The sequence below is a fragment of the Bos mutus genome, chromosome 6, assembly GCF_027580195.1.
Source record: "Bos mutus isolate GX-2022 chromosome 6, NWIPB_WYAK_1.1, whole genome shotgun sequence".
Classification (NCBI taxonomy): domain Eukaryota; kingdom Metazoa; phylum Chordata; class Mammalia; order Artiodactyla; family Bovidae; genus Bos; species Bos mutus.
The window spans coordinates 22,107,509-22,121,008 of record NC_091622.1 but is presented as its reverse complement, the minus strand read 5'-3'; the positions used below and the strand labels follow the sequence as shown (position 1 = coordinate 22,121,008).

At 38.6% G+C, this 13,500-nt stretch overlaps 1 protein-coding gene across 1 annotated transcript in view; it reads right to left on the bottom strand.

The window, feature by feature from the left end:
* MANBA (mannosidase beta) overlaps nt 1-13,500 on the bottom strand; it is a 125,701-nt gene that overhangs the window by 67,425 nt on the left and 44,776 nt on the right. Inside the window, exons 8-9 of the mRNA XM_005899815.2 lie at nt 3,526-3,677; nt 547-664 (exon numbers count right to left, since the gene is read on the bottom strand). Of these exons, the coding sequence (XP_005899877.2) occupies nt 547-664; nt 3,526-3,677 (270 nt within the window). The remainder of the gene's footprint in view (nt 1-546; nt 665-3,525; nt 3,678-13,500) is intronic.

Genomic DNA, 13,500 nt, shown 5'->3' with positions numbered 1-13,500 from the left:
AAATAATTATGATATTTACTATCAATTATGGCTCTGGGTTTGCTAGATGCCATTTATTTCTCTGCCCCCCAAAAAAAAAAAAGTGGAACATCATTCTTGGCTCTGAGAAAAGAAGGAATGGGCTATGATGCCACTTATATGTGGGATCTAAAATATGACCCAAATGAATTTATGAAAGAGGAACAGACACAGAAAACAAACTTATGGTTATCAAAGGGGAAGGAGGTGGGGAGGGATAAATTAGGACTTTAGGATTGGCAAATACAAACTATTAGATATCAAATAGATAAACAACAAGGACCTATTGCATAGCCTAGGGAACTTTATCCAATATCCTGTAATACACCACAATGGAAAAGAATATACATACATATGTATAACTGCATCACTTTGTTGTATACCTGAAACTAGCACAATATTGTAAATAAGCTACACCACATCAACAAAAAAAAAAAGGAATGGGCAATGTCACCCACTCAGAACACTGGAGGTCAAACTGAGGATATGGTGACATATCTACAAAATGGTGAGCTGTCAACTACGCACCATTATGCCTAGTTCATCACAGAGTTCGTAGAATTCATCCTGCTCATAAACTCCTCCTCCCCAGACCCGCAGAGCATTCATGTTAGCATCCACAACAGACTGCAAGAGGAGCCGCAACCTACAGAAGAAAGTTTTAAAACAAATGCTAATTTAAAATCTTGGGAACAATAAAAAATGAACAAAATTTTAAGAAATATGCTGTGGTTGATAAACACATTTCAAATAACTGTTAGAAGAACACATTTTAATTATGATGGTTTGGATACAATGCACAGTGAAGAAAATGAGACAAAAGTATATATATACACATTAACTGTAATTGTAATTGACTTCCCTCATAGCTCAGACGGTAGAGAATCCATTTACAATACAAGACATCCAGGTTTAATCCCTGGGTTGGGAAGATCCCTTGGAGAAGGGAATGGCAACCCACTCCAGCATTCTTCTCTGGAGAATTCCATGGACAGAGGAGCCTGCAGGCTACAGTCCATGGGGTCGCAAAGAGTTGGACACGACTGATCGAATAACACTTTCACTTCACTTTCTAACTGTAACCACATAAAAATAAATGTAGAAAAATTATGAGTGATATCTTTTCTCTGCTTTCTAAATTTTCAGTCACGCTATTACACTATTTTTAAAATTAAATTTTTGTCTTAAAGTTATTCCTGTTGTAAACCTTAGAAACTATGTGTTCATTTTATACAACCATTTCAAACTGTAAAGCAAAAATCAGAGTTTGAATATTAGTTTCTAGCTCACTCTCATTCTTTTTTTTTTTTTTTTAAACAATTCCCCCAGTCCAGGACCCCCTTATCTAGTAAATTTCCTTCTTGCTCTAATTCCTATTTACATCACCTTCAGGGAAGTTTAGAAATTTGCATCCACTTTGACAGCATGAACCTTCCATTTCCAGAACAGCACCCAGAAGGGAAGGAAAAAGTCCAATAACAGGAAGACCATGGACCCAGAGCGCTGTGCTCCTAGTAAAGATGCCTATGGGCAGGTTTACTAACTGACCCAGTTGCTCAGTACAGTCGCCACCAAAACCTACCGGGAGCAGAGTGAAAGTGTTAGTCGTTCAGTCGTGTTTGACTCTTTGCAACCCCATGGACTGTAGCCCACCAGGCTCCTCTCTCCATGGGATTCCCAGGCAAGAATATTGAAGTGGGTTGCCATTTCCTACTGCAGGAGGGCTTCCCAGGCTGTGCTAGTGGTAAAGAACCCTCTACCAATGCAGGAGACAAAAGAGACAATCCCTGGGTTCAATCCCTGTGTTAGAAAGATCCTCTGGAGAAGGGCATTGCAATCCATTCCAGTATTCTTGTCTGGAGGATTCCATGGATAGAGGAGCCTGGTGCGTTACAGTCCATGGGGTCACAAAGAGTCGGACATGACTGAAGCGACTTAGCATGCATGCACTCCAGGGGGTCTTCCCAACCCAGGGATCAAACCTGGGCCTCTTGCATTGCAGGTAAATGCATCTGAGCCACTAGGGTGAAGAGGAGACAGCAAATTTTCTGTGGTCTGTCTGGAGAATGATTTTATTTTCATATGAAATTCAAAAATATTACACATTTTAAAGTAAAAGGATATTACTATAGATACAACTTTAGGCAAAATTAGAGTTTACATATACCAACCACATCTACATTCTAAACATAATATACCTCAACGCATATTTGTATAATGTAAGTAAGTCCATCACTTCATGGCAAATAGATGGGGAAACAGTGGAATACTTTATTTTGGGGGGCTCTAATATCACTGCAGTTGGTGATTGCAGCCATGAAATTAAAAGACACTTACTCCTTGGAAGGAAAGTTATGACCAACCTAGACAGCATATTAAAAAGCAGAGACATTACTTTGCCAACAAAGGTCCAGCTAGTCAGGGCTATGGTTTTTCTAGTAGTCATGTACGGATGTGAGAGTTGGACTGTGAAGAAAGCTGAGCACCAAAGAATTGATGCTTTTGAACTGTGGTGTTGGAGAAGACTCTTGAGAGTCCCTTGGACTGCAAGGAGATCCAACCAGTCCATCCTAAAGGAAATCATTCCTGGGTGTGCATTGGAAGGACTGATGTTGAAGCTGAAACTCCAATACTTTGGCCACCTCATGTGAAGAGCTGATTCATTAGAAAAGACCCTGATGCTGGGAAAGATTGAGGGCAGGCAGAGAAGGGAATGTCGGAGGATGAGATGGTTGAATGGCTTCACCAACTCAATGGACATGAGTTTGGGTGGACTCCGAGAGTTGGTGATGGACAGGGAGGCCTGGCGTGCTACAGTCCAGGGGTCGCAGAGTCGGACACGACTGAGCAGCTAAACTGAAGTGAACTGAAATGTGTTTATTTTCACCTCACAAAGCTTATTTTTACTGTTACAAAGATAGCAGTTTATAAATATAATCAGGAAATATTTTCTTGTTAACTTCTATTTTCAGAGCTTCAGAAAGACGCTCTGAAGATTTCTTTAGTTCTTTTTATTAAAGTATAATAAACATGAAGAACGTGTAAATTCTTAGCATGAAGAAGTAAATAGTTTTGATAAAGCATTACATTACCAAATTTATCATTTACCATTTTTTTGGTAAAGCATACCAAACAAACAAACAAAAAAACCCCCCAATATTCTTCAAAAAAGAATTTTAAAGTCAGATTTAATCATCTTTTTTTACAGGGGCTAACTATCCAAGATGCACGTTAGCCATTTTCTTGTTCCTCTAGACACAATTTATAAAAATTAGATAGTTTCAGCGGCCTCAAATAGTTTAGCTGTCAGATGGCCTATAGCTCATGAGAATGAAACGACTTAAAAATTTTTTCCATTCTAGAGTTTTCATCATCCTAGATTTATATGTTACCTCTTGGTTCCTTCCACCAGAACAACAACAACAAAAAAACTTAAAATGAGTAGCTCTTAAGCTCTGTGGGATTGATAATAATAAGAGGAACAAGAAATAAAAGATGATAACTTACATGGCAGAGGTTACTCTATCCTGGAATGAATCTGCAGGGATCCAATTCGAGCCTTTCAGAAATATGGGAAGTCCATTAATTTTGAAGTAGAAACTCAGACCAGGAGAATTTTGTATGGGCTCTTCTACAAGTTCCACTGTCCTAAAATAAACCTATTGTTAACAGAATTAAATAATGAATATAAAATTTAAAACATAAGCATATGCCAAAACCAAACTATATTATTTACTATAGCCTTAAAAAAATAAGAGTTTTTATTTTTTAAAAAGCAAACTTCTGAGCAGTTTATATGAAGATAATTTAGTGTTAATTTTTTATCCACTTGAAGCACTTAATGAGAAAGAGCATTTTTAAGAAGATATATATGTAAATTATTGCCAGATTCTGTTATTTCTCTTTGAAAAGAAAAACACAGAAACCATTAAAGAGTGAAAATATATTGTAGTCTTTCCCATGAAGTAGCATTTGCAATAATGACAAAAAATATATATTTGAGATAACATTTCAAAATTAAAAGAAAAATTGATACTACTTCACAAAAGTGGGGGAGAAAATTCACCAGTTAAGCAGATACACCTTTAAAAAACACATTCTCATTTCAGTGCTGCTAAAATCTGCCAAAATGTGCACCTTAGAATCAAAGAAAGACAGCACAAGGTATTTCATTATTTAACAATTTTCCATCTTAGGACCTCAATATTACAAAAACCATTTTGTTTAGTGGGCAATTTAATCCTAACTAATTATCCATCAAACTCAATGTCTGAGAGAGCACAAGTAGAGAGACTGGAAATGCGAGTGATGTTTCCACTGGAAGAAGGGACGGAAGCACAAAGTCCAGTGTTATCACTGCTGCATGAGAAGCTAAGATCTTTGTCCCAGAGACAGTCCAGCCAGGTTTCTCCACAGTTAAGCATGAGCAGCAAACTAGAAAAGATTGTATTCTTATCCAAATCTTCATTCTTTCCAGCCACAAACTGGATCAAGGAATGAGGGAGATAGTTGCATACCAATAAAGCCTCATCTTGAAAACAAGATTATGCATTTCTTCTCTAATTAATAGATCAACGTATTTCATGTAGTAGAAGTGCCCACTGTTCTTCCACTTTCTGACGCTTACCCTAATTAATATGACATAACAAAAGACACCAGAGTTAATTGTAAGAGACACAGAACAAGGCCTTGATGAGGATGATCTTGACAGAGAATTACCACATCTGCTTTAGGATGCAAAGATGTTCTTTTAAAAAATGGTTATTTTCAGAGGTAACTTTAAAACATCTTGATGGTAGTTTCAAACATCTAGAACAACAGTTATTTAAGTGTGACTAAGGAACTGGCGACCCACTCCAGTGTTCTTGCCTGGAGAATCCCAGGGACAGGGGAGCCTGGTGGGCTGCCATCTCTGGGGTCATGCAGAGTCGGATATGACTGAAGTGACTTAGCAGCAGCAGCAGCAGCAGCAGCAGCATACGGGATCCCTGGGGACTTTTCAAGGCGATCTCTGAGTTCAAAACTATCTTCACAGTAAAGCTAAAACATTATGTGCCTTTTTCACTCTTACTCTTTTGAGGGGACAGTGGAATTTTCCAGAAGCTACAAGATGTGTGATGACATCATTCTGACAGCTAATGGAATGCGTGTTTGTATATTCTTGTGTGTTCTATAACAGAGGTTGAGTGTATAAAGAGGTGGGTTTTCAGAGATTAGCTCAATGTGTTCTCATTACTACTCTGCTCTTACCAGCTGTTGGTGGTTATTCCTGCTATCATCTCTGTAGCCTCATTACTGTTCAATAAATTCTTATTTTTAAAGCCAAAGTTTTCCCTGCAACTTATACAGAAACACAAAAGGATGAGGTACCTTTGGTGAACTTGTTCAAGTAATAATTTTTAAGTTGTCAAATAAAAATAAATTTTTATTTTTGAGACTCATTTAATGATATTTCATCTCATTCTAAAAGTAAACGTATTTATAATGTTTTTCCTAATTTTTATCTTAAATTATTGTCTTAAAATGGGACTAGAAGATTAACATTCTCACCTACCACCACACTGTCTACATTTAAAAGTGCTGGAAAAAATAAAACTGATTTATCAGAGAGTCTTCTGACTCAAGGAAGGGAGGAATCTACTCCAAAGAAACTGGGGAAAATAATAAATAAGAAACGAGATTGTGATGAAAGCCATATTCCCTTCAACTTTATAGATGGTAATAATTTATCTTACAGTGCATTATGCAATTGGAGAAGGAAATGGCAACCCACTCCAGTACTCTTGCCTGGAGAATCCCATGGACAGAAGAGCCTGGTGGGCTACATTCCATGGAGCTGCAAAGAGCTGGACACAACTTAAGTGACTTAGCACGCACACATTATGCAATGGAACATTTAAATAATAATAATATTTATGGTGCCAGTTACATTGTAGTATCACTTTGAGACCAATCATTCTAAGTATAAAGAAAAAGAAGTTGAATATTTTAAACTTAGATGTGATAAGCTCTTCTAAAGGCTAATACATTCTTTACTACACTGTAGTACATTGTTTATGTCATATTATAATATTTTTTGAACTAGAAATGAAAAAACCCACTAGCACAGGGTTGGTTATCACACTGCATTTACTAGAGAAGCACACATGCTAGCTAAGAGAGTGTTACAGAGGGTAACATTGCTGCTGCCTTGGCAGAAATCAAGGCAGTGTCTCCAATTTGTGCTGGAGTCATTATATTCCTCACCTTCATGCATTTATTGGTGGGAGGAGCCAGTTTCACTTAAGGACGTCCTTGATAAAGCAACAAAAAATCATTAAATCTATTAAATCCCAATCTTGAATACACGTCATTGTAGAAGTCTGTGTGATGAAATGATGAAGTGGGAACTGTGAATAAAGCATCATGCAGGATGGATGTGTTGAGGAAAAGCATCTGGGCCGCAGTTTGAGTTGTAAGCTGAATTAGCCATCTGGTTCACAAAGCTTTATTTTAACTTGAAAGAACCACTGGACAAACTACGTTTATTCAGATTGGTGACTTGCTAGACATTTTCTTGAAAATGACTAACTGAGCCTTGTCATTTCAAGGCAAACAACAGTTAAAAATTAGAATTTAGAAAAACTTGTACACCCTACCAAGAGCTTGAGAACTTCCCAATACTTACAAACATTTCAGAAGTTATTGACTGTGATATTAACAAATGTGAATGTGATTTTTATATACTGAAATGGTTTAACATCTGGAAACATTTAAAAATCTCCAGAAATCAACATTTTTCAAATAACCCATGCATTATATTACAATATCATACATGCATAAAAGACCCATCACAACGCGAGCCCAGAAATAAACTCACGCGCCCATGGTCAATTACTTTTCGACAAAGAAGGCAAGAATATACAATGGGAAAAAGTCTCTTCAGCAAGTGGTGCTGGGAAAGCTGTAAATCAGTGCACATAAACCAGTGAAGTTAGAACACACCCTCACACAGTAGACAAAAATACACTCAAAATGGCTTAAAGACCTAAACAGAAGACGTAACACCATAAAACTCCTAGCAGAGAACACAGGCAAAGCATCCTTTGACACAAATCTCTTAGGCTGGTCTCCCAAGGTAATAGAAATAAAAGCTAAAATAAACAAATGGGATCTAATCGAATTTACAACTTTTTGCACAGCAAAGGAAACCATAACCATAAACAAGACAAAAAGAACCTATGGACTGGGGGGAAAAAAAAATGTTTGCAAATCATGTGACTGACAAGGGATTAATCTCCAAAATTTACAAACAGCTCATGCTTCCAGGGCTTCCCTGGTGGCTCAGACAGTAAAATGTCAGCCTGCAATGTGGGAGACCTGGGTTTGATCCCTAGGTTGGGAATATCCCCTAGAGAAGGCAGTGGCACCCCACTCCAGTACTCTTGCCTGGAAAATCCCATGGACAGAGGAGCCTGGTAGGCTACAGTCCATGGGGTCGCAAAGAGTCGGACAGGACTGAGCAACTTCACTTAGTACTTCATGCAGGTCAATATAAAGAAACCAAGTAACTCAATCAAAAGATAGCCAGAATACCTAAACAGGCATTTCTCCAAAGAACAGATACAGATGGCCAACAGGCACAGGAAAAGATGCTCAACATTGCTAATTATTAGAGAAGTGCAAATCATAACTACAGTGAGATATCACCTCATGCCAGTCAGAATGGTCATCATTAAAAAGTCTAAAAATAACACATGCTGGAGAGGGTATGGGGAAAGGGAACTCTCCTACACTGTTGGTGGGAGAGTAAGTTGGTGCAGTCACTTTGGAAAACAGTATAGAGTTGCCATATGATCTAGCAATCCCATTCCTAGTGATACATCCAAATGAAACTATAATTCAAAATGATACATGCAACTCTTGTGTTCCTAACAGCACTATTCACAATAGCCAAGATACAGAAACAACCTAAATGTCCAACAGAGAAATGGATACAGTGGATGCCGTATATATACAATACGGAATACTACTGGATGAAAAAAGCTGCTCACTGATGCAGTGGGTCTGTTTCATAGGTAAGTTCATTTGCATCACATTTAAGATTCCACATACAAGTGATATCGTATGGTATTTGTCTTTCTGACTGACTTCACTTAGTATGCTAATCTCCGTGTATATCCATGTTGCTCAGTACTTCATGCAGCTCAAACAAGCCTTCAGTTCTTGGTGAAAATGGTTGGGACAGTCAACCAAGAAACCTTGGTTTCTTCAGGTAATGTAAGATCAGCATTTCTTGTTGCTTCTCCTGGCACTCCTCTTCAAGTTTGGGAGTTTTTTCCTATGTAAATGTTCATTTCTTCACAGTTCGTTTTTGCAAAATAAATAGCCTTCAAATTTTTTTAAGAGTTTTAAAAGCTTGGAATTTCACTGTACATTGTTTAAAGCATATATATTTGTATCTGATTAACCTCATCTAAAATTCTACACTAAGGACAGAAAAATTCAGAAGGAAAAAGCCACACTAGCAGAGGACACAAATGAGCTGATTCATACATGTCCACATTTTCTTTGACTCACATAGGACTTTAAAGCCAAGATTATCTTTTTAGAATTCAGCCTTCTGGTGCCCTAGCTTCATAACAAGCATTCTTTTTGTCTAGGAAAGACTTTCTGCAGCTTTTTTCAATGATGAATTGAGATTAAAAAGAATGAATAAAATTTTTCCAAATTTCCAGAAAACTTCACAGATGAAGAGATATTTCTGGGCTTTGCTGATAGCTCAGTGGTAAAGAATCCACCTGCCAATGCAGGAGACATGGGTTTTGGTTCAGGAAGATCCCACATGCCTCAAAGCAACCAAGCCTGTGAGCCACAAGTACTGAACCTGTGCTCTAGAACCCGCAAGCCACAACTACGGAAGCCTGCGTGCCCTAGAGCCCGTGCTCCCCAGCAAGAGAAGCCACCACAGTAAGAAGCCCGCGCACTGCGACTAGAGAGCAGCCCCTGTTTGCGAGAACTTGAGAAAAGCCCATGCGGCAATGAAGACCCAGCACAGACAAAAATTAATATTTTTTTAAAAAAAGAGATGTTTCCAAAAGAGCAAATTCGGCAAGTTTCAAAGAATGATTTTCAGGAAGCAAAGCAAAATTTGGGATTAATCGCCTTGATTTTTGTATAAACTCCACGGTTGATACTGGCCACATATGCAGTACTCTTATGGAGCTAACCACAACAGAGGTTTATAAAAAAGGATCCAGGTGTTTTAAGATACCTGTAAGTACAGCAGCAGTCTTTCCAGAAATAGAAGACTACTTCTTTATTTCAACTCTATCACCTTCTCTATGGACTCTAATCTAATATCTGATTAACTCACACATTTGATCGCTGTATGGAGCATCTGGAGTGCTACCAAAAAGAATTCCAAGGTACTCTGGGGTTTTTTTAATAACTGCCACCACTGATGTCACATTTTACTTTGATTCCTTAGTTTTAAAACAATTATCTAGTAAAAAAAATTAATTTCAATTCTAAAGATACTAAAATTAGCAAAACATCTCATATGTACTCAGTCACTTCAGTCATGTCCGACCCTTTGGGACCCTATGGACTATAGTCCACCCTGTTCCTCTGTCCATGGGATTCTTAAGGCAAGAAAACTGGAGTGGGTTGCCAATTCCTTCTCCAAGGGATCTTTCTGACCCAGGGATCAAACCCGCATCTCTTCTGTCTCCTGCATTGCAGGCAGATTCTTTATCCAACGAGTCACCTGGGAAGCCAACATTTTATATATGAACCCAAATATGCACTTACCAAGCAAAATATTATATATTACACATCACATTTCACACTTTTCTCTATTTCAAGTTTTTTTAAGAAAAGACTTAAGTTTTTCAGAACAGTTTAAGACTCACAGCAAATAAGCTGCAAAGCTTATCCCCTGATCCCATACATCAATATCTACCCCCATTATCAACATCCACAGTGGCACATTTGTTACAACTGATCAACCCATACTGATACCTCATAATCACCCAAAGTCTATAGTTTACATTAGGGCTCACTCACAATGTTGTACATTCTATGAGTTTGGACAAATGCATAATGCATGTATCCATCACTATTCTGGTGTTAGAGTGGTTTCACTGTACTAAAAAGCCTCTGTGCTCTACCTATTCATCTCTCCCTCCACCTCCCAACCTGTAGCAATACCACTGATCTTTTAACTATCTCCATAGTTTTGTCTTTTCCAGAATATCACATAATTGGAATCATTTCAGATTAGCTTCTTTCACTTAGTAATATGACTCACATTCTAAGGTTCCTCTTGAAATAACTTGCTTGACAGACTTTATAATACCCCACCACTTACTTTCATTTTTGTAATTTACTTAAAGTACTCATTAATTTTGCCTCATGTTATCTCCCGTCATACTAAAACTATTTCTCCAAAGTTACTCCTTTTAACAAAAACAAATTTCAGACAAGATATTCTTTCCTGTCCAAAAGAAATACAGTCAGCACTTTCCCTTCCCCACAGTGCCTGCATTCTTTTTAAGACCCAGTACATCTCTGCTGCATGGGCTACAACGAAAATCTGTAACTTCCCCAAGGCATTCTGTCTGAGACTGTGTTGCTGGCTTGCAACCTGTCCAGTAAACATAAAAATTAAAATGCATATGTCTAATGTCGATGGAAGACAAGCAAGAAAGACATAAGCCTAACAATATGGATTTCAATGAGATACTTTAAAAATATGAAAATATTTTTGCCTAAAGCAAGCCCAGGATAACAATGAAACCATCAGGAAACATGAACAATAGAGAGCCGATAAGAGAGGGCCGAAGAGCCGGAGATGAGGGAAAAAATTCCTCTTTGACACAGTACTGAGTGTTAACAAGCATGTGAGCATGAGTAAAGGCGAAATACAAACACTTTGGAAAACAGTTTAGCACTCTCTGTAAAAGCTGTACCCATGCATACCCTAGCATTCAGCAATCTCACCGCCAGCAGAAATTCTGGTGGGGGAATACGTGCACCGAGGGTCATACAGTAATGTTCATAGCAACATTATTCAGAAAAGCCAAAAATGGAAACTACCAAATCTCAACAGCAGAAAGTGTAACACAATGAAATATTACAAAACAGTGTAAGTAAACAAACTAGGGTTACACACCACAATGTATCTAAATGTCACAAATATAATGTTGAGCCAAGGTAGCCAGTCATACAAATGATGTAGTTCCATGGAAACAAAACTGAAAACCAGGCAAAAATAAATTATAGTGTTAGAAGCCAGTTGTGGATCTGCAGAGAGGAAAGCGGGTAGTAATTAGGGAAGCTGGCAAGAGCCGGGAACCTCTGAGGTGCTAGTAATTCTCTTGTTACTCAGTCAGGATGACAGCTACATGAGTGTTCAACTTCTGATCATTCATTAAACATTTTACTTATGTTCCATTTCTTTTCTCTTGTGTGTTATACTCTGCAATAAGTAAACACAAATCCCAGTCTGACACATTCCCACCAAATAAAGGCTGGAAAGAACTCAGACTAAGAGACTCCTGCCAGGAAACAGATTATGATGGCAAGTAGCAGTCACATCTCTTCACTTGCTAAATAATGGCAAGTTCGAAAACATTAAGAAATTTGGGATGGGCAAGAAACTGAATTTCCTGGAAGAACTACTCCAGATGGAAACAAAGGTGAATTAGGTATCAGCTCTCTTAAACAAATTTGGAAATAATTTATACTTTTAATCTACATTTCAGATGCCAATACTGATTTCTGAAATTTGCAAAACAGCTCAAATTTTTACATCATTCTGATTTCCTCTTGTGAGCAATCATGTAAGTGTAGGAAGGCATAAGAGATCATTCAATTCAACCTCTACCAGTCAAATGGACATAAAAACTCTTTAAAGTTCCCTGCAAATGAGTTTGGAGTTGCTCTTCAGTTACCCATTCTAGCATAAACACCTTGACTCTGGTACAGCCTCTCCTGGGAGTAACCTCAACCTCAAACACTCCACTTCAAGCTCTCGTCTTCCCTCTCGTTGGTCCTACTACAGCTGAATGAAAAAATACCATCAGTTCAGTTCAGTTCAGTCACTCAGTCATGTCCGACTCTTTGTGACCCCATGAATTGCAGCACGCCAGGCCTCTCTGTCCATCACAAACTCCCGGAGTTCACTCAGACTCACGTCCATCGAGCCAGTGATGCCATCCAGCCATCTCATCCTCTGTCGTCCCCTTCTCCTCCTGCCCCCAATCCCTTCCAGCATCAAAGTCTTTTCCAATGAGTCAACTCTTCACATGAGGTGGCCAAAGTACTGGACTTTCAGCTTTAGCATCAGTCCTTTCAAAGAACACCCAGGACTGATCTCCTTCAGAATGGACTGGTTGGATCTCCTTGCAGTCCAAGGGACTCTCAAGAGTCTTCTCCAACACCACAGTTCAAAAGCATCAATTCTTCGGCGCTCAGCCTTCTTCACAGTCCAAATCTCACATCCATACATGACCACTGGAAAAACTATAGCCTTGACTAGATGGACCTTTGTTGGCAAAGTAATGTCTCTGCTTTTGAATATGCTATGTAGGTTGGTCATAACTTTCCTTCCAAGGAGTAAGCATCTTTTAATTTCATGGCTGCAGTCACCATCTGCAGTGACTTCGGAGCCCCCAAAAATAAAGTCTGACACTGTTTCCACTGTTTCCCCATCTATTTGCCATGAAGTGATGGGACCAGATGCCATGATCTTTGTTTTCTGAATGTTGAGCTTTAAGCCAACTTGTTCACTCTCCTCTTTCACTCTCATCAAAGAGGCTCTTTAGTTCTTCACTTTCTGCCATAATGGTGGTGTCATCTGCATATCTGAGGTTATTGATATTTCTCCCGGCAATCTTGATTCCAGCTTGTGTTTCTTCCAGCCCAGCGTTTCTCATGATGTACTCTGCATATAATTTAAATAGCAGGGTGACAATATACAGCCTTGATGTACTCCTTTTCCTATTTGGAACCAGTCTGTTGTTCCATGTCTAGCTCTAACTGTTGCTTTCTGACCTGCATATAGGTTTCTCAAGAGGCAGATCAGGTGGTCTGGTATTCCCATCTCTTTCAGAATTTCCCACAGTTTATTGTGACCCACACAGTCAAAGGCTTTGGCATAGTCAATAAAGCAGAAATAGATGTTTTTCTGGAACTCTCTTGCTTTTTCCATGATCCAGTGGATGTTGGCAATTTGATCTCTGGTTCCTCTGCCTTTTCTAAATCCAGCTTGAACATCTGGAAGTTCACGGTTCACATATTGCTGAAGCTTGGCTTGGAGAATTTTGAGTATTTAATAGCGTGTGAGATGAGTGCAACTGTGCGGTAGTTTGAGCATTCTTTGGCATTGTCTTCTTTGGGATTGGAATGAAAACTGACCTTTTCCAGTCCTATGGCAATTGCTGAGTTTTCCAAATTTGCTGGCATATTGAGTGCAGCACTTTCACAGCATCATCTTTC